This window comes from Microchirus variegatus (genome assembly GCF_963457635.1).
Source record: "Microchirus variegatus genome assembly, chromosome: 8".
In the NCBI taxonomy this organism is placed as follows: Eukaryota; Metazoa; Chordata; class Actinopteri; order Pleuronectiformes; family Soleidae; genus Microchirus; species Microchirus variegatus.
In genome coordinates, this window is record NC_139809.1 from 4398960 (window position 1) to 4421183 (window position 22224).

The 22224-nt window shown below is 41.6% G+C and overlaps 1 protein-coding gene across 1 annotated transcript; it reads left to right on the forward strand.

Moving 5' to 3' along the window:
• Positions 1-663: 663 nt before the first annotated feature.
• Positions 664-1599, forward strand: foxb1a (forkhead box B1a; the record flags this gene model as incomplete). Its single annotated transcript, XM_083893388.1, has 1 exon — positions 664-1599. The coding sequence occupies one exon, from the start codon at positions 664-666 to the stop codon at positions 1597-1599; it is 936 nt and encodes a 311-aa protein (XP_083749514.1).
• Positions 1600-22224: the final 20625 nt, after the last annotated feature.

A 22224-nucleotide genomic window follows, 5' to 3' on the forward strand; every position in this document is an offset into this window, starting at 1 on the left:
GCTGAAGAAGTATTAGCGCATACCTTCACACACCGAGTGCCATCGCAGTTCAATTCCGGTTGTCGAGCCTTTTCACCCCATTTTCTGTCTTCAAATGGAAATGATTTTCATTGGCCCAAGGTGTCCATGTAAATAGGTGTAAATGAAACCAGATTATGCCTTCCTCCCAGCCGCCGCACCCCCCCCCCCCCCCCACTCCTCCTCCTCCTCCCATGGCAATTGTCATGTGATAGCAAAGAGGTGGCACATTAATGGAGCGCCCCTACAGGGGTCTTTTCTGCTCATGTCACTACATAAAACTATCAGATGGTTAGAGGAAGGCCATGGAGGCATCCACTTAGCTCGTCGTATCAGGGAAGTCAAATGAAGTCTATTCAACTCTGCTTTAGCGGGACAAGTTGACTTACTTTGCCAGAGAAGACTTACAGCAGCCGTCACTCCATAAATGTGCACCATCCGCCCGCGTGCACACAGCAGAGGCGCGCAACCTGGCTGTTTTTACGCACAGCGCATCAGCTCCAGCAACGAAACTTTCTCCAGCGGCTGTTTTCACGAAGAGGTGCAAGCTTTCGTCAAGGAATTAAAATAAAAGGGGAGACTATACTTTTTTTTTTTTTTATTGTTTTTGTTTTGTATTTGCTTCACTTGAGACACATATCGAGGATGCCTCGTCCGGGGAGAAACACGTACAGCGACCAGAAGCCGCCTTACTCCTACATCTCCCTCACCGCCATGGCGATCCAGAGCTGCCCGGAGAAAATGCTGCCACTGAGCGAAATTTACAAGTTCATCATGGATAGATTCCCTTACTACAGGGAAAACACGCAGCGGTGGCAGAACTCCCTGCGACACAACCTCTCCTTCAACGACTGCTTCATCAAAATCCCGCGGCGCCCAGACCAGCCAGGTAAGGGCAGTTTCTGGGCGCTGCACCCAAGCTGCGGGGACATGTTCGAGAATGGAAGTTTCCTGCGACGCCGCAAAAGGTTCAAAGTGCTCCTGGCCGACCCTTTGGCCCCCAGTAAGCAGTCGGAAGCCGCGCACTATCTCCAGCAGCAAGCCAAGCTGCGACTGAGCGCGCTGGCCGCCACTGGCACACACCTGCCCCAGATGTCAACGTACAACCTCGGCGTGTCGCAGACGTCGACTTTCAAACACCCGTTCGCCATCGAGAACATCATCGCCAGAGAGTACAAGGTCCCGGGAAGCCTGGCCTTCTCCACCATGCAGTCCATGTCCGCCGGCTACCCGCTGCACAACCAGCTGACCACGGCCTGGCCACACATGTACAACACCGGCGTGATCGACACGGCGGCGCCCATCTCCATGAGCGGCGACTACAGCGCGTACGGCGTGCCCATCAAGTCGCTGTGTCACGGCGGACAATCCTTACCGGCGATCCCCGTGCCGATCAAACCCACGCCGACGTCCATGTCCGGTTTCTCGGCGCTACCGCCGCACATCCCCGCGTTCCTCTCAAACTCTCCGCAGTCCCTGAGCCCGACGTCCCCACAGACCGCGACGAGCCAAAGCAGCCCCGCGACCCCGAGCGAGACTCTGACGAGCCCGTCCACGCTGCAGTCTGTGGCGGTGCACTGACCGCGTGAAACCCGCGAACTTTTACCCTTTTACCAAAACCCAAAGTTTATATATTTTCCGTCGTCGGGAAAACTATCAAGGCGAGTTGCAGTTGCATATTGATTTTGTGTGTGCGTGCGTGTGCGTGTGTGGGTGTGTGTGTGTGTGCGCGCTATGTGTTGAATGTGCGCTTTAACTGGTGTCATATGGAGTCCACGCAGCACAGAATCACACTGCGAAGTATTTGCTCTTGATAATATAAATTATTTGATTGTTCTAATTTTTCAGTTTATTGTGAAATGTTGGACGTGGAGTTCACTGCAGGGATTCAGGGGGAAAATTCCCGCGGCAGGTTTTTAAACTTGAGTTTTATCCAACAGCGAAACTTTTTGCACCGTGTCTGTGTGACCACTGTAATGTCAATGAAACTGCGTTTTAGTTTGCTTTTTTTTTAAATACTGGAATGATGGATACGGGGGAAACCAAATAGAAGTAGGATTTTAGATTTGTTCTTACGAGCTCTGTATTAAAAAAAAAAGAAAGAAAGAAAGAAAGAAAGAAGAAAAAAGTAAAAGCAAACTGACTTATGAGATCTTTTCACAATTGAAAAGCAAAGTGTTTGTCCTCAAAATGCAAGATGTGAATATTGCAAATAACCGATTTCTAAAATGTTGTAAGATGCACTTTTTAGTTTTATGTTTTAGATATCTATTTTCCAGAAAATGTTCTGTGAAGCATTTAATTTAAAAAAAAACAAAAACAAACTGTGGTGACCATGTGTATCAGATCTGCTCTGTACATTTGTACTTTTTCTATAGGTAAAAGCATGCGAATTCATCCCCCCCGAAAATCTGTGTTGTGACTGATGGTGTTGATGTTTTTTGTTGTTGTTGTTGTTGTCGTTGTTGTCGACGTTGTTTGTTTGTTTTCTTTTGCAAGCATGCGTGCTTTCGAAAAGTGTGCAAACAGTGAATTGAAAAAAAAATACTGGTCATCGAAATATTTTCTCATTAAAAATTAATTAAACAATCAAAACGGCTTCTGAAGGTTTCCTGTAAAAAAAAAAAAAATGATGTCATCAATTGTTGTTATTATTCAAAGAGAATGTCTAAAAATGTGTTGTTATAGACACACAATAACAATTGTTATAATAAAATATAGTTATTATGATAATAATAACGCTATTTTTGTTGTTATAATATCTTTTTTTTTCCCAGCTAAAGTTGTGCGATAAACACAGAGTGTTTAGAGCAGCAGCGTCACTGAGGGGAGAAATGAATCGTGCAGTCGATTAGGATGCACGGAGCTGCGATGCCATGGTCACAGCGCAGACAACCGGCCTCATTCATCAAACTGTGGCTCAACACAATTAAGCCCGACAATAAACATTTGCAAAAGCCGCGTCCGAATAAATATCTCACCCCAACACATCCCAAACGTCACACAGGCCGTTAAAATCGCTGTCATGTTCATTTGTATTTACATTTTTTTTTTCGTTCACTTATGATTGCAGCAGATATAATTCTGAAGTGTATTTAAGTGTATTTTTTTAATTTGTATTTGTTTTCACTAAAATAATAAGAATAAATATAATAATAATAAACAAACCTCCTCCTCTATAGCAACAGCCTATTTTAGGGCATTAAACAAATACATTAGAATTCCGTCACTTTATGCAATCGACTAGATCAAATAAAAGAGGTCTCGGGCCACTTCATTCAGCCTCATTCACTTGAATTGAAAGTGCAAAGAATGGCAAACTTAGACTGGGCCACCAATGTAGATTTAGCCTTTTTTTTCAGCAAGACAAAAAGACGTTTTTTTTTTTTTTTTTTCTCCACAAACACATTGCTGACTGGGAACTAGGAAACGAGCTGGGAGACCCTTTTGGAATTTAAATCCACCCCTCCCCCCGCGGACTGTTTGTACAACAGTGTTAGTTTTATTTTCCTCCCAATTTAGTGCATTTGTGTGTGTGTGTGTGTGTGTGTGTGTGTGACATTAATTCAGACCCTGGATGATTAATTTGATTGAAACTGCAACAGCAGATTACAAGCTTTTATTTTGAATTAGACTTTCTTCCCCCACCCTGACAAATTAAAATAACATTAAGAAACATTTTTTTTTAACTTTAAAAATAAACGGATGAGAATAAGACATTAGTGTGCCACTTTACTACATTATATAATTTATAACAGTACATTTTTTTTTTAAATGTGGTCAAATTTGTATTGCACTGTGAAAAGTAAATAGTTTATGTAATTTACAGATATATGCATGAAACATTTGTGAATAGGAAGTCTAACCTATATTTTTTTTTATCTTTTTTTCTTTAACAGAGATGCAAATTATTAGACTTCTGACATTCTGTTTTAAGACAGACAGCATGGTGCTGAATTGCTGCAAATGTCAGTGCAATTGAGTAAATTTAAAAAAAGAACAATCAGGACTCGGTTTGGATTAAACTTAGTTCCAAAAATAATAATAATGATAAACATAATTAAGAATGAAGGAATTAATTGAATGTTCAGAAAAGTCACACAGCCCCTGTCATTAAACACAATCTTACAGGTGGAAAAACTAAAAGGTTCATTTTTTTAAAGGTTTTTGGAAAACATTTTTTTTTTTTTCAGAATAAAACAAAAAATGTTCTGATAGCACAAAAATGTTTTCTTCTGCAAACCTGACCCCTCACAGAGTTTTTTTTTCTCCCCCCCACTTCTCATTCATACTGTAGCTTTTCTTCTGTGTAACAATTATAAATAAAAACCTGTTCATGACTCAGTCTTCAAACATTTCAGCAGCATCTATGAACTCGTGTCTGCCTTGTCCTTGTTCTCTCCACTATGTTGCAGTTAGACTGAGAGGGAAGGTCGTCTCAGGCAGGGGATGAAATATTGACCACATGCAAAACCCCAATGTTGTAGTTTAATTAAAATAATTCATTAAAGCGGAGGCCCAGGGTAATTAGCATGTATAATTTATGATTTGCTTAATGCATGCAGGCAGTGGCCTCCACAATAAACTCAACTTAACCTCAAGTAGGGAACTGATATGGACAGGTTGCTGTTATTTACTGTGTGTTTACTGTTTGGACATTTGTCAAGAGGAAGTGTTTCATAAAACCCTGGCGGTTATCTGGCTTCCACTGCAACACAAACAACTTATTTGTTTTGGTGTTTATCTTGTGGATTTATGCTCACTCATAAGAAAAAGGTGTCAGATTTGTCGCGGGGTAAAGATATCGGGGATTTGTCCACGCAGTTTTTGTCAGCTTTTTCCACAGCGTAATGTATGTTCACAGATCTCCTGCAGGTCACTGGTGATGAAAATAGTTATACGCCGGCTCTTTGAGCCTTTGACAGAATGAGGACGTCTACGCGAGGTAGCTCGTGCTGTCTCTCCCGTATGCAGCAGGCTGTCAACACTGACTTTTAGAGGAAACCAAAATAATCAGTGATGAGCAAAACTTGCATTAATTATCCTCTGCAAATGTGCCAATCTTTGGCACGGCCCTGACGTTCTAAAAACATGGCTCGTGGCTATATTTTATTCTCTCCTGCAAGTACATGTAGTTTCCTTTTTTATATAAAGACAACAAAGCAAAACAAATATTATTAGATGGAGCTGTGGACCATGGTAAACACATTTATTATAGTGGTAAATATAGCAACATGGAGCTCACATGATGGGTGGATATGGGGTATGAAGATTATTTTATTAGGAATATGTCAATCTTTGTCAATTTTAAAATAAAATACCAAATACCCAGCCCAATAAATAGAAGCTGCAATTACTTTTAGGCAAATTGTACATTTTATCGCCTGTATTGGCCCTTTATGGGTATTTCAACAGATGCAATGGGACAGGGAGAGGTATAATCTGCCAAACATTAACCACATGAATGAAAACAAGTGAATTTGAAGCAGAGATCACAAGGTAGGAGTTGCAATCACTTTTTAGCAAATGCAAAAACAGCATTTTCTGGGTTCTAGTGAGCATTTAAGGGTTTTCCAACTGGTAAAAAGGTATAATCTGGGTGAGGTATAATCTGCCAAATATCACCCTCGTGAATGAAATAAAGACCTTTTGGGACCTTTAGCAGATAAAATAACGCAGTCACGCGTAAAAATCTCTGCCAAATCAAATGTGCAGATCGTCCACAGTGGCAAAAGCAAACATATGAATATTTAGTCATACACAGCAGAGGAAGTATAGAAGTAAAACATCATATCTGTTCAATAATCGGTGGGGATTATAATCTACAAGTCCCACACTTGTCCTGACGGTGTGCATAACATCATTATATACGGCTATGGTTGAATCATCAGTCATGATGCGTGAATGCCAGGTTAAATACACTACACGGCTGTGTCAGAGGGCAAAGTTCAGGTATAGTGGGCAGCTGCAGGGAGAGGCAGGGGGAATGCAGCAGCAGCAGCAGCAGCATTCAAGGCTGCCTCAGCCAAACACCCATGTGTGCATGAAATTAGAGTGTCAACATCTGATTCATGCTGCTGTGTGGTGACTGTGAAACAAATTATGTCAGTGGGTGGCAGCAGCAAAATTCCACTGAGCTGCAGCAGACAGTGGTGGTGGTGGTGGTGGTATACGTGGAAGTTATAGCAGGCCATAGATTGGGTTTTATAAACTGTGATGAAAGTTTTCTCGTGTGATAAATTTCAAGGTTCTCAGCTCATAGTCCAACTCGCCAAAAGAAGAGATTAAAAAAAAAAAAAAAAAAAAAAAAGAACTGTCTTCCTATTGTTGAGCCATAGACGGTGAAATTTCAAGCCCTTTAAAAGAAAGTGGGCGTCGTAAAGTAGATCTAATGGTTCTAGGAAATGGGGTGATAATTGTTATTCAAGACAAGGATGCATATTGACACAGACGGGGTGTGAGGTGCAAATGAGAGAGAGCCCATACTGTCAGCAGCAAAACTCTAAAGGATCTCGAGAAGAGAAAGTTGTGCAAGATATGCAAACAGTTTGCAATATGAGCAAATACAAGAACACACAAATGTAATCCATTTGTATGGCACTTTCCTAAATAAAGTGACAAAAGGTTTAAGTGAATAGAATCAAAGTATTTTAACCCTTTAACACCTAAGCCCCAAAATGTCCTTTTACCCATTTTTCCAGAAGAACTGTCACTAACTGCGCATTAAAATAGTATTAACAATTTAAAATGAAGAAAAAACTAATGTTTTATTGAGGAAAAAACACCAACACCGGATTTTGCATGTTAAATTAACATAAATTAAATAAAACATATTTAAAATAATATCTGTTTGAGTCTCAGTGTCCAAAAACAGGCCAAAAATGAAAACTATGAATAGGCGTTTTTCCAACTTTCTCCTTGCTGATGATAAAGACGCTGTAATAACCACACATTGTGCTTTGACTTGCAACTTTCAACTTTCAGAAACCGGTTGATGGCACAAACCGTCGCGTAATTACGGCAATGCAAAGTGTGCTAGCGCGAACGTGTCGTCTGCAGTACGCTCGGAGTTAAAGGGTTGAAGTGATTAAGTTCATAAAATTCAGTTATGTAAAATTTAAAAAAATAAAGACTATGCGCAGTTTGTGGCATTCCACAGTAAATTGCCTGTCATCCATTAGCTGTACATGAAAAACCGGCAAAGCTCCGTTCGCTATTCTGAGTGAATGCCCAGGAACGGAGTTAATATGTCATTGATGTAGTTTGGAGCAAAGCCATTTAATGCTTTAAAAGCGATAAGCAATCCTACACCCAGCTGAGACTCCTGGAAACACATGTAAGCCTGTAGAGCCTGAGGCAAAATGATCTAGTGGGAAAATGGGTTACTATATAAGCTCCTTAATATATATTGGAACGTGGCCATTAAGTGCTTTGTTTGTAAGATTTTCTTTTCTTATGAATTCTGGATTTTACTGCGAGCCAATGCAAAAGATTATTGGAGTGCTTGTACTGCAGGCATTTTGTCCGTAGCAGTAGTAGTAGTAGTAGTAGTAGTAGTAGTAGTAGTAGTAGTCCATTCATGTTGTGTTTTCTGCATTCTTTTGCCAAAGGGTGTTGTATCGGTGGAAGAAGTTCATCCTACATACTTACATACATACCTTACATTAGATCTGGAGGCCAAGATAATGCCATTCAAACATATTAGCTCTAATCCTTTCCCTAACCGTGTCCCTATACTCTTTTCCTGATTTTTCATGTTTGCCTTGTTTTTCTGTCTGTTAAGCCCAATTTATACTCCTGCGTAAAGTGCTCTGCGTCGACGCAGAACCTGTCGAAGAGCCTCTGTGTCATCTCCAGGTGCACGGAATATTTTTTAAGTGTCCGTCACTCCGTCAAGGGACAACGGAGACGGCAAGAGCTGCGATTGGTCCTCAGGACAGGCCCAGCGAAGCTGCTCTGTGCCGGCTCACAGTGAGCAGCGAGCGTCCACAGAGGGCGGAGCTGAACACCGCCGACTTCGTCGCTGCAGAACTATAAATACGTCATATCTTAACACACACAGCACATGTTTAGACTCTAAATGGCCAATTTCTCGCCTCAAATTATCTTAAAACTGCGTTCCGGGACACAGAAAAGTGACAAACGGCCACCGTTTCAACAACAACTGTCTTTCTCCCTCGGACGCCATTGCTCACTGTAGCCAAAAGCACAACAACCTTGCGCAGCGACCCCTACTGATCGGGCGGGAAATTGCAGCGCCTATCCGTCACCACGACGCAGAAGTATAAAGGCTCGAGTGGTCTACCTGGTGACGCAGACGGATAACGCATTACGCAGAAGTATCGGAGAAGTATAATGTGGCCTTTAGTCCTGCCACGCCAGCTCTTCACTACTTTCTTTAGGCTTTTTCACACTAACATTATTCGTGTTTACCAGGGATTCTTAAGCCTGTTGAAGTGATTAACACCATTCCCATTAGCAGTGTTTGTTCTGCTTGTTCTGTGACATCACAGAGAAAATAAACTTGGAGGGAGAAAGAAAAATAACAATAGTGATATCGTCACAGTAGTTACTATTTTGCATTTTCTACTTCAATCTCTCTTTGAAATCGATCGTTTCGTTGAACCGGTTGATTAAATAAATGATACTGAGTGCTGTCCCAAGTTGTAAAAAAAAGTAAGGACCGCTGTCATAACACAGAGATCATAATAATGCATACATGACGGATTTCTGGCAAAAATAGAGCAGACAAAGACAAAATGAGTGTGTTCACTCAGGCCTTATGTCCCCACTGATGCAGAATGGAGCCAAAACTCATAAAAACCCATGTGCATTGCAGATTGAATGCTGATTAAACACATTGCCACTGGTAAAAAAAAAAAAATCCATTAAATATGGGATTATATGGGTTTTTGAGCAGTGGGAATGGGGCATTTATATTGAACTTGGTTCACCTCTGCATGCTTGCCAGTATCCTGTGATCAGCTCATCTTTGTGTCTAAAAGATCCAGTCTGAGATCCACTATTCTGACATTTCACTTTTATCTTAATAGTGACTCGTCTCCAGATACAGAAAGTAAAGCCTATGCAAAAATGCCTGAAACCTCTATTCTCTTGAATTGTGTGGAGACTTTCTACTGGTTAAAAAAAAAAAAAAAGTTAATTTCTAAATAAATCTATGAAGATCAGATAACGCACTGTAAACTGCCAATCGTCATACTAGAGTGATCAACCCTCTCATCCGTAGTTACCTTCACGTTTCACAAAAGCAACACGGTGCTGGTCAAACTGCAAATCTCAAGGCTTTAAAACGCTGAGCCACAAACCAATAGATCACAGTGGGAATAGGTCACAGTGGGTTGCCACTTGTTCTGACCTCCAATCCCCCCCCCCCCCCCCCCCAGGGCCTGTACGGCACTGTCCACCGTGCTCCAGAAGAATTTCAGCCTCAAACCATTCTCTTTAAACTCCACATCAGGGCCATTTAAATTTACTGGTACTTGTACTTATGTCTTTAAAAGATTCCTAAAGTTTAACTTTGATCAGTTTCATCTGGCTCCATAGATGAATGGCTAGGTGTCGTCTGCATAGAAGGATTTGCTTTCTGAAGATTTTGCCTTAAAAGAACAGGTTAAAAGTAGTTTTCCTTACACACGGTCATTGTTAACATGAACAAAGTGTTGTTAAGCAGGACTTAAACATCCTTGTGCAAATGTATATCTACCTAATCTACCTCTAGTGGAAGTGATTTATTTATAAAGAAGCTACGGAAATCAATAGAATTGAAAGTTAAAGGACATTTGGCCGTTATGGTGGATTTTCTCATGTTGATTTCTTTCCAGTCTATTATACTTTCCAACTGTTATGTGTTGATTCTGGTAGATTTCCTCCAGTTTTTGTAGAGCTCGTCCCAATCCAAGCCTTGTGTCTTCAGGCAAAGAGTGTCATGTGGAGCTATTTTTGGATACATTTATAAATTGAGATTTTATCCATATAAATAAATCTTGCTTAATTATCTTCATTTAAGTCGACCAATACACTGCCATTAGATCAAATATCCCTTCAATATGTGACCATTTCTGGCACATTTCCAGTTTGCAAAAAATGTCCTGCAACAACTATGTTGGTCCCATGATAGATTACTAGTTTCTGGCTCTCGAGTATGTACATATGTTGGGCAGGTTGAAACAGACAACCGAGAACCAAAACCATTCATCAAACTTCAGGCTCCAGCCTTGTCAACTTCAACCTCGAGCCATTTCATTTGACAACTGACTCAAATAAGAGTGTATAATTTCACAGCTAAAGTGGGTTTAGCAAATAGCTGAAGTCAGCAAGGTTTTTTTTTTTTGTGCCAAAAGTGTCTGCTGTGTCCTCGTCCTCTCTCGTCTAATGAATCGTGAAAAGTTGTTTTTCCCCAGCCAAATAAATCCTACAGTTAGATTTTTGACCAAATGTTTGCTCATGGAGAACTTCAGTGTGGGAAGTGCTCATACAAACAAGTAGCTTTAATGAAGGTACTTAACAGATTTGACACTCCGATGTTTTTGGTTCTCAAGTGCTTTAGCCGTTAGGTGTCACAACTGTAACGGAGTCTGTGGATTTTAGCAGCCTCCTATTTCCCCTTCTTAAATGTACGACGAAAAGCTAATTTACCACCGTTTCCGCGGGATCTCATCGTACCCTCTCCAGCCATAAACTAACACTTGCATGGGACTTCAAAGGTGAACTAGGTATCAGAGGTGAGAAAAGGGCCGACATCTACTTGAGGCCAGTTCCTTCCAGAGATGAGATGGAGCTGATTAGCAAGAGTGTTGCAGTGAGCCCTGTGGGGCAGCAGCTGGAGGAGCACTCCCCACGGGACCAGGGAGAAAGGTGTGAGATTTGACAGCTCACGTCTCTCCCCTCTGGATACTGCAGGGTCAGGACACCCTCAGTGGGCTGGGGCTCCATGGACGGATAGGAAGTCAACAGTAATTGCCATTCAGCCGGTGGGACAGAAACAGAGGCAACAATAACCGGTGAAGAACACACAGCCCGTTTCCTCTTTGTCTTGATGTGTTTGAGGAAGGATGCTACCTCCTCCTCTCCACCACAACAAAGCTGCCATAAAGTTCTCACTGTCTAATACAATCGTGCAGAAGTTGCTCAAGATCACTGCGGCAAAGCTGTGCACTTGGAGTCTTTTTTGCTCTAGTCCAGAGAAGGCCCAGATGGCTGCTTGTTATTGCATAACAAGGCCCCGCTTTGTTTTGTTAATGTAACTTCATCTGTCTTTGATGTAATCTCATGTTGTCAGTCACCAGTGTGAAAATCCTTATTAAGTGCATGATCCGGCACTACCCTCATTGTGATTGTGATAATCTCTCGCATTGTAATTCCACTTTGTTCCTTTGTTTCTTTGTCAGCGGACACAATGTGAGGTTAATTAGCAGCTACTGGTAACCCCTGCGTTCTTGGATACTTAATCACAGCTGAAGTGTACTCTTCACTGGGCAACGGGACCACTGGCACTAACAAGACCAAATACAAGGGCCTTGAGCCAATTGAGAGAAGAACACAAACGCGGCGGCGACTTAATCCCTTTCACACTAGCACACGGGGCTCAGAAGTATCCGCCGCAATTGTTTCTCCATGTCAGTAATGGCTCTCATCACTGTTGTCGCCATCATCATCCTTTCTCATACTTAAAAGCACTAAGTCACTAAGAGTGTTGACAAAATCAGCTTAGCATCGGGATACATTTGCAGAAAAAAGGCCGCAGTGATTAACTGTATCAAACATTAGGAGGCTTTAATGTGGTTATTATCTGATTCCGGGGGTTGTCACAGTGTAAATTTTCTGTTTCTTCTGTGGCGGAGAAGCTCTCAGCACAGTGCATTTATCTGCAATATTGCCCTTCCACCACTTCAGATCTCCCCATTCCCTGGTGGTCTAATTTATGTTAAGTCACAAACCTCCCCTATGGCTGTTTTGAGAATGTTCAGAATGGAGACTATGTGCTCCAGGTTTATACCGGCACCACAATCCCCTGTGTAATTGTTCTCTATGGGAAAGCACATCTCAGTGAAACCATCTGCAAGTCCATGGGGCAGTTTCCTAAGAATGAGTGGACTTCTTAGGGGGTTCCACGGCAATCCAGTTTCTCTTGTGAAGCAAGTAATTAATTCAAATCTCAGGAAGTCAATAGCTGCCTGGATCAGAGGCACGTAGCACACAGCTGCTGATACCTCTGAACAAACTGCCGGTCCTCTCAGGAAGTTGCAAAACACAAAGGTTACAATAGGTGCACACACCCATACACGGCTCAGATAACACCACTTTTAAAAAGCGATATGTTGTGCATGCCGATCATAAGTTGCACACCACATTGTAATGATGACAAGAGTCACCATTTACACTTGGGAAACTGGGTTCTTTATGAATGATGTAATGCACTGTTGTTAAGAAGAAATTCAAGGTTATGTGGTACCACTAGCTATAATTATTTTATTTATTGATTATTTCTTTTTGGAAATAAATGTTTTAAAAAAATATATATGAAAAGACAGATTTGACCTGACAGGGTCTTAGCCTCCAAAAGTAGTTGATATCACATGCATATAGAGTTCAGTTTTCTTTCTTGTCTGCAAAGAAGTCCCAGTGTCTGGCAGTTTTTGTGATGATGCATTCAAAAAAAGTGGTTTTTTGGGTCATTAAATTCATTAGCAAAAACACAGAATGATGAAATATGATGAAAGAGCCAGGGCAGCACTTTAAGAACCACAAATGAACATGACTTGCTTGCTGCGCAACGTCTTTCCTCTCTCCGTAAAACTGCAAACTAGAGCTGCAGAAGTGAAATATCGCCGCTATTTATCCAGACGGTTGTCCAGCTTTGTTTTTGTGTCACTGTATCTCTGATCTAGTAGCAATTTCAAGGAACGAAAACACATTTTTTCGCCAAGAAACATTAGCGTTTTCCCCCTTAATGATAAGATCGCCATGCTTTTTTTGGACCGCGTGTGCGGAGAGTGAAAGTCTCTGCAGTCACATGCAGTAAACTTTCCTCGCTACCCTTTTTTTTCGTCTGGCGATGGGGCAGGGCTGCGAGGGCTAAATGCCTCACTGGGCTGCTCCCTAGAGCTCATTGTTACCCAGCCCGTGGAGGAAGCCACTGCTGTGCCTACAGCCTGTCTCTGACAACAAGTGTAAATAAGGATCTAAATAACAAACAGAGGAATGCGAGCCTGTGTGTCACAGTTGAGCTTCACAAGGCTCTGCTGTTGTCCCGCACTGGCCACCTTAATGACGCTGTCAAAGGGAGCGTGCGATGGTCGGCTAATGTCTTTTCTTTGGCATCATTAGATGGCACTGTAGTGGACAAATGAAAAGCAGTGTGTGTATGAGTGTGTGTGCTAAAGGTTAACATGCATACATATGTCTTTAACATGGTGGTTTACCTTATATATTGTGCCAAGACACAACTTACATTAAGATGTCAAGATGTTAAAGAATGTATATTTCTTATTTCCATGCCGTCTGTCAGAACAGCTTGTCTTTTAGTGTTAAACACAGAATGAGGAACTGTGTAAGATTCACAGTGATTGACTGTGTATGTGTGTGTGTCTGTGTGTCTGTGTGTGTGTGTGTGTAGGCCCTGCAGCAACGGGCGGATTTCAAGGTGAGTTTATGATTGACTTGGTAAATACGGTATCTATTTAATTATAAAGCGTAAAAGGTTGTTGTTGATTCACAGCTTTGTTTGGCATCTCGTGCCATAAAATGGATTTATAGCCAGCGTTTGACATATTTTGTTACTGTGGGCAGTTTTCAGCACCTGTTTTTTTTTTTTTATTTAAATTTCATAAAAAGTCAATATTGACGTTTCTTGTAAGAGCAAAGCAAACATTTTTGTTTGCACACGATTTTTTTTTCCCCCACGATCGTGACTAAATCCCCGGCGATGTCACCAGACTCTCCTTCCACTTGACCTTTCACCTCCGGCAGCCCTGCTTCTTCCAGAGAGTCCTCGAGCATATCAACAAGTTATGAGTCTCTGTTTGACGATAGTGTTTGCAAGTGGGCAGAAAAAAAAGGGGTGGGGGGGTGGGGGGGTGCTCGCCTCCCTGGCCACAAATCAGCGGAAAACGCAAGCTTGTATCTTCAAAGGGTGGCCTTCTCCCCCATGATTTACAGCCCCCACAGAGACAAAGTTAGGCTGGCCCACTGTCTCTGCACCTGGGCCTTTATCAAGCAGCCAGGATGAGCTCTTTGCAGAAGACATTCAAATGTACAAGGAGCAGATTAGGCTGACTCAATCTTCTTTTGCTTTAGAGGGAGAGGGGGGAAAAAAAAGCAGAGAAAGAGAAGTGAGTGACTTCAAAAAGATCTCTTTTTTCCCTCTGCTTCTTCACGGAGTGAAAGGGCTTGGGAATGAAAACAGCATTGTGTATTCAAAGTGCTAATTCACAACTTATTCCTCTAATACACTCATGAAGCACTTTTAATTGTGTTAGTTCGCATTCCAAAGACATGTTTGTTGCTTTTAATTGGAGGTCTCTTTGAAATCATTGAAATGTATGACTCGAGGGGGGGGGGGGGGGGGGGGCAACTTAAACACTTAAACCGTTCCGTGGCTGCTTTTCTTTCTGGGTCGGGGTGGCACTCTGAAAATGTGACTCTGGAACACAAACATAATATTTGTGTTTTTGTGTGTAAAGACACATTTCAGTGATTAATACTTGAAACAAAAACACTATATATGTTTTTAATCCTTTTGATTTATATTATATTATATTACATGTTTTTTGTTTTTTTAAAGCATTACTGTGCAAAAACTATACAGATGTATTTCTTTTTTTTTTTAAATTGTATTACTTTTTTCTGTAATAAACACCAGAGGGAAAGGGGCAGGTTTAGTATGAAACACGTATCTATATGTAAACATGTATGTAAATATAAATAATCTATTGATAATATCAGTAAATTAGAGTCTTCTTTTTCCCCAAATAATCTCACAGTTTGTTTTTTTAAATAAGAGTTAGAAATAGTCCATTCATCTATATATTGTCATTATACTCAGATATAAATAAACAGTGGCTTCTCTCATATCACATACCACGGAGAGGTGGAACCACGGCATGTTTCCCTGTTCATCTTCATACATCTCCAGTGTTAAATACACTTTGGCAGCCTCTGCAGGTCGCAGTTATTTTTTCTTCTTCTTTTTTTTTCTTTCTCTCAGATAAACTATGGACTTCTTTCTCCCCGAGTGAATTCTTTCTTAAGCCATTCTGCCTTCCTCCTCTCCTGAGTCATCCTTTAATCCAGAGAAAAAGGCCCCCAAGAACTGGCTGTCATTTAATGCTGCCACTGCCAGGCTCTCTTAGCTTAAATAAAGTCAGTGTAGCATGAATCTAATTCTGTGGATGTATGGGCCCTGAGATGGTGAATGTTGTGTCTGGAGAGCCAGTCCTTCACACAAAAAAAAAAAAAAAAAAAAAAAAAAATCCGTGCGAATGCTTGGCGACTGCACAGTTACCCACAGTGAAAGGACCACCCACTTAGGTTTGAGAGGGGATTTGAAGCTTCCCTGCCTGCCCTTTCCTTTCCAGGCCCTTTCTGATGCTGTTTGCAGCTCATCCGATTGTGTCACTCTTAATATTAGCCTCCTCTATACGGCTGAAAGGCAAGCCTTCAACTCTCAGTCCAAGGACGACAACAATGCGTAAGTTGGTATATCATGACTGATTTCTAAAGAATAGTTTATGAGATCTTGTTAATAGTTAAGTTCATAACAAACAGCCTGTTCAAATATAGAATTAAGGCTCTAATTCTGAACAAATATTACACACATTATGCACTGCACAAACACAGACGGGCACATTTAGAAACACGTTCCATCGTTGTGGAGTAGCAAAAAACTGACTTTTATGTCTGAATATATGCAATATTCTGTTTTTTCTCTCAAACTTTATACAAATTCATTTAAATGTTGTGGGCCTTTTTGCTGTATTTTGATATTTTTTCCTGTATGTTTTGTGTGGACCACAAGAAAAACAGTGGACACCCCAACAAACAATATCACTTTGCTCAAAAGCACATCCAGAAATCTCAACATTTACTGCAAAATGACTGCACAATCTCCGCACCGGCTCCTGTAGTTTGAATTTTGGCACGTCATAGTAAACCCCCCCCTCAATGGCATTTTCTCTTTCTCTTCTTTTGCTAGTTTTCTTTGAGGTCTTGTATATTTGGATTTCCCGCTTCACCGCTCCACCCCGACATGTTCACTTCCAACTGCCCATCTCCATTTACAACCTGTTTTTATCAACTTTTTCCACAAAGCACAACAAAACAGAGGGAGGGGAGAACTCGCCGCTTGTGGCGCGCTAACACGGCCGGGGAACATTGTCCATGAACTTCTCCTCATCTCCATCCCCCAGTGTTATAGACAAACAATCCTTTCCATACGCAGTGGACGGGGTCATGGTGTTAACAGAAGGAGGAATGCTGTGGGGAGAAAATATTGTTCAGCAATGACACAGAAGTAATTTGGGTCTCACTGAGTGATTTCATCGGGGTCTTTTGTTGCCTCAAAGTGTTTGACCCAGAGGTCCCTGTCAGCCCTGTTGTTAATGGGAGCCAGAGCAGAGTGACAGCCCCAGAAAGTAAAACATTTTACTACTAATAGTGGGCCTCCAGAGGCTTAGGCATAAATATTTAAGCTCTTCTCCCTTGTCCCAAATACTGGGGGGTCTCCATGGTGCATTTATCTATAATGCAAGAAAAAGAGCAAATATATCCGCTAGGATGCTACTATACCGGCTTGCTGGCATGTTTTCAGCATTGTTAAGTGGAAACGAGGGAGCGTGTTAAATAAAAGTTTTCTCAGCCACAAATTACAGTGAGGATGTTCATGTCATGCAAACCTCACCAGTGCTGCATCACTGAAAATGTGAACTTTTAAGGAAACGCATCAATAGGAGCCGAGATGATTTCCCTAAAAAGATACTAGCTCCGGCCTATTTCTCAAAGTAAACTTCATTAAAAAGGCCTCGAAGGCTTGTGAAGGTGGTCTGACGTGCCCTGAATGATGGTCTCCGCAAACAAAGCTGCTACACAAGCCACCGAATTATCTCTGTCAAACTTTGGCGTAATCTGAGCTGATCCTCTTAAAAATATTTAAATGAAAACATTTGCACATCAATGGGGCTCCATGGCAACGCTTGTGTGTATTCGTCTTCGGGGTGCCTCTTTAACACTGACTGCTTTAGAGAAGCACATCTCCTCCGTTGTGTTGACAAACAACAAAACAAACAATATTAAATGGAGGAGCTGACGTTTTTCACACCGCTGACGGATCGACGAGCGTGAAAGAGAGCGAAGGAAGCTCCGAGCTGAATGAACACACTCGAGTTTTTGGAGACACTGGTGATTATATGACCGGCGCTCGGGATGTGTCGTTATACACGGGCTATAAACCGAGGCCAAAGCATTTGAGGTTGCGAGACTGATTCTGGCTCAGGACTCTTCATAAGTATTCACTGAACCGCCTCATCACTATACTTTAGAGCTGCACACACCCCCCCCCCCCCCTCTCCCCCCTCTCCCCCCAGTGGTCGGAAACAAACCAGCCCTGCATGTATTTAAAATCCCTCTGTTCGGGGTTTTGACTTCTTTTCCCCAAACAGCTCAACATCGCCTCTGAATACATTAAAACATAAACTGGGGGCGCTTTGTGGCTGCAACTGTTGCAACAAAAAAAATGCGATTGTGTTTGTGAAAATAATAGCGCTTGTGCTCGGCTTCCTGTGCATTCTGGGAAATGTTCTGATGTATTAATATAGCTTGTGGCCTAATTGGGTTTTGGATAGTGGATTAATTAATTTGTGGCTAATAGGCACAAACACAAGAAAACAAACTTCTTTACTTTATGCTCAGGCTGTACATGCATCTAAGTAAGTAATGTAAATTATGCAGAGTGTGTTGATTATTCTGACAAAGAGGTTTTTGTATGGAGGTGCTTTAAAAGATTACTCCTTCCTGGCATTTTATCAATTGCACACTTCCATAAATAAGTTGCGCTGCAGATTTGAATTATTAGTCTGTTTTGCTCTAACATTCTTTTTGTCGTGATTAATCGCATCGCAGGTTGTTTATAAGTGAACTAAGATCATTCATTTTACAATACAATAGTGCGTAGACTCCATAATAAGCCACAAATGCACCCTGCTACCAGTCCGAATACAACGATGTGAATGCGAGTCTTTAGCAATGTCATAAAAGTGTCTCGGAGTGAGAGTTATTGCCGGTGTCACTGTTCAGACTTTAATGCGATGACAATAAGGCTTGTGTTATGCATAATTATACTTTTTCTCTTCTTCACATCTAAAAAAAAAAAGAAAAATAATATGATTTAATCTTTTCATCTGCAGGCTTTGCATAGGAAACTGGATTTCTGATTCAACACAAAAAGAAGAACTTGGGTGTTTGGCCCCTCGTTGTAACTCTGCTGCAATCCATGCCTGCAAACTGATAGCTCGCAGGAGTAAAGCCCCCCTGGTCCTGAGCATAAAATGTGCTTTAATCAGCAGAACATCAATTAACAGTTGGAAATAAAATGTCACCTTGCCGTTTCAGGGGGAGAAGTCGTCTCCCCCTCAAGCTTTCACTTGGAGAACTTTTAAATTCTTTCATATGGTAATTCTCTTGATTGTACTGTGTGCTAATTCCATCTGCATTTACCGAGACGGTTAATTATATTTGCAAAGTTTTACAGCTCAACAAAGCAATTACAACCAAATAGCTGCAGCGGAAACTGCTAGTCGCCAAATATGTTATTTCCCTGTACATTTCAGCGTCGTGCGAGCAAATGTTGACACGTTGGGATATTCTTTTGACGCCACGACTATCGTCGTGTCCGTAAGTGACGAGATTAACTCAAACACAAAATAAAGCTGTAAAGGCACCGCGGTTAATTGCTGTCTGAGTAAAAAATCTGTTTTAAAAACATCACCAAAAAAAAAGGCACCGGTGTTGAAAACGGATCATATTTTACAAACACAGACTAACTTTATAACACAGTGATGATGTGTGTGGCTCCTAATGGCTGCTAAAATATAGATTTTTTTTCTTTCTTTTTGGCAAATAAAGACGTTTATGCAAATGCTTCAGTGCAAGGTCAGGTCTGTATCCACTTAGTCTGACAGTTTGGTTCAAATAATGGCTTTGGATCCCTTACCTAAAAAAAAAAATAAAAAAAAAAATCCAGATGTATATGAGCCTATGTTGGGATGGGACTGTGCTGCGTATATCAGCCAAGTCCTGCCCCGTGTGATAATTCTCTAAAGTTAAACAGCCATAAAAGGCTTGAGAACTCTGACCTTCACAATCTAACTAAGCAAGAGGAGCCAATGATGTGGAACAGTCCCATCGCAGCACTCACATGATGATAAACTACGCCCCCAGCTTTGCTAAAAAATAACTGTATGTCTTCGATGACATATATAGCGGCAGCATTTCAATACGATCCCAATTTATTTTGCACTAAAATGGTTTATTGTCGGCTATAAAGCATATGCAGCAAGAGGCGGAAGGACGAGAGCTGCCTCGGTGCAGCGAGTGTGTGCGTCTCAAAGGCACATTGTTCTCTCTGTGCGGCTCCGCAGCACGTCTCAGTGATCTGCCTCAGCTCCAGCGGAAAAAGGCCGTAAAAAACTATCAAAACTTATAAACCTTATCATTAGTCTGCCTCTTGTCACTCACCGCTGTTATTTTACTCACAGTTCGCTGTTTTCCTTTGACGACTTTCTACAAACTTATGAGAAACTTCTATCGCGAGTGGGGGAATTTGGGCACAAAAAAATAATAATAATTTGATCTCCTCCCCCCCTCTACCCCCCCCCCCCCCCCGCACACACACACACACACACACACACACAAACACGATCACAAACACAAATTCAATGAATTTACAGACATTTACAGACTCCCGAGCAAGTGTTTGTCACCCCCGTGTCAAAAAGTTATCATAGAGAATAAAAGAGACAAAAGGAGGTTTTGCTTGTTGTGCGACTCCGTCACGGTACAGGGTCATTTACAATCCTTTAACATATTCAAGACACTGAGCAGATAAGTGAGCGATACATCTTTCACAATGCCTGCCCTTCACACTTGTCATAACAGCACCATAAACAGCATCCATAACAACGGAGCCCACAGAGGGGAAAACCTCCGATATGCAGAGGAGCCTGGAGCTAGGGCACAACACTTTTTCTAAGAAAGAGATGTGTTTTTTCAAGTCGTTATAAAAACACGGAAAAAAGCCATTGTTCTCGATAACTCCTCGGCAGGATTTGGGGTGTTTTTGTTTCGCAAAAATCCCTATAATTAATGAATAATGCAGTGTTTAGCGAGAGCGTTGTATTATTTGTATACTCTGTAGGTAGAGGGAATCTTTATGGGCGTGTAATTAATCATAATTAAGAAGATTTTGACAAGAGCTTTGGGACAGAGCAGACAAAGCCCTCTTTCTATATTCCCAAGGAGGGCACCGTGAAGTGATGGCAGAGGTATGCAGGCAGCTAATGAGATGCGTTTTTTCAGTAGGTCTTGTAATGATCTTTTGGTTTCCTCTGTGTTAAGGGAGATCATCGAGGGTTACACGCGCTGGCTGGAGAAGGGAGGACGCGCGCCTCCTTGTTTTCTCTAAACCTCCTCCTCAGATCTGTTACAGTGCACCTCACAAGGCTAAGTACCATTTAATTTAGTCGCCCTCCCATATTTATCTTCCGCCCGTGATTTATGGGGGTTTGGATCTATAAGCCCGGGGAACGCGGGGTGTTGCTTTATACTGTGTCGGGCCACACAGACGTTCTTGTAAGGTTGGATTAGCAGCTGCAACCCCTTCCTTTGATTAATGTCTCGCCCAAATTAGTTACACTTATCGCAATAATTATGCTCTAATCCTATGTTTGTGTACATTTATGTTAATAAGAATATAGAACAATAACAGACCTCAGGTCAGTGGAATGGAGAGCTGAAACGATTCATCGAAAGATAATCGATTAATCGGTTTGAAGCTTTTTTCATGATTAAAACGAGATTTCTGATTGTTTTCGCTTCTTAAATGTGAATATTTTATTCGTTACTTTGCTCCACATAAGAAAGAAAGAAAGATTTTTTTGGTTTGTGGACAAAAACAAGAATATCGTCATTTCCAGGTTTGACAAACACTGAACCAATTTTCTGACATTTTATGGACCAAGCGATTAATCGTGAAAATAATCGACAGATTAATCGATGACTAAAATAATCGTTAGTTGCAGCTCTACTAGAATGTCCTTCATCTTCCAGCCATTACATATTTACATTGTTTTTTCATTTTATTATCATAAAAAGTTGACCTTTTGACCTCTGTTTTTGTTCATGTATTACATCTGCAGATTAAATCCTTACAACTAAAGACATACGTGAGATTTTTTTTTTTTGCCTGAAAATCAAAGAAAAGCCTTTATTTTCACTAATTTGGGTTATTTTTAAGGTGACACTTTAAGACTGACCTCAGTGTCGCTGAATCAAGTGTCTCAGTTCTCACGCTGAACGCAAGCTAGGTTCTCTAGGTTCTTACAAGTTCACAGACGGTGTAAACACACTCTCAAATTGCAGAGAATGAAAGAGAGTGAAGAGAGAGAGAGAGAGAGAGAGAAAGACACTGGCAGGACAGAGGTGAGAGGCCTGAACACTGACGAACATTTCTGGGGTGACAAAGCGTCCGGAGAGTTCACCGTTTGACTTGTTTGACTGTGATTAAAGTCCTGAGTCTCTTTAAAGTCCACAGAGGGTGAGATGATGAGGCAAACCCTTTGATGAATGACCTCGCTCCCCCCCCACACTCCCCACATTCTCCACTCCACCTTTTGTAGATGAAATGAGCTCGTCTCGGTGTGTGTGTGTGCCCTGTGCTGTTACTTAATTGCTCTTCACAGGTAATAGTGTTGAGAAAGTGGATGACAAAGTGAGCTTTCCTATGCGAGCAGCTGCTTTCACTGAAGGGCTAATGCCTCCGGAGCATGCATACTGTCCTGACACTGGCGTTTCTGCTCTCCACTCTGGAGCGATAGCACTTCAGGTTGAATAATTTAGCCATCACCGCCCCGTGCGTCGCCACCGATCATCTGCACAGACGCTAGCCCCCCCCCCCCCGAGGAGGAAGGGCCTTCA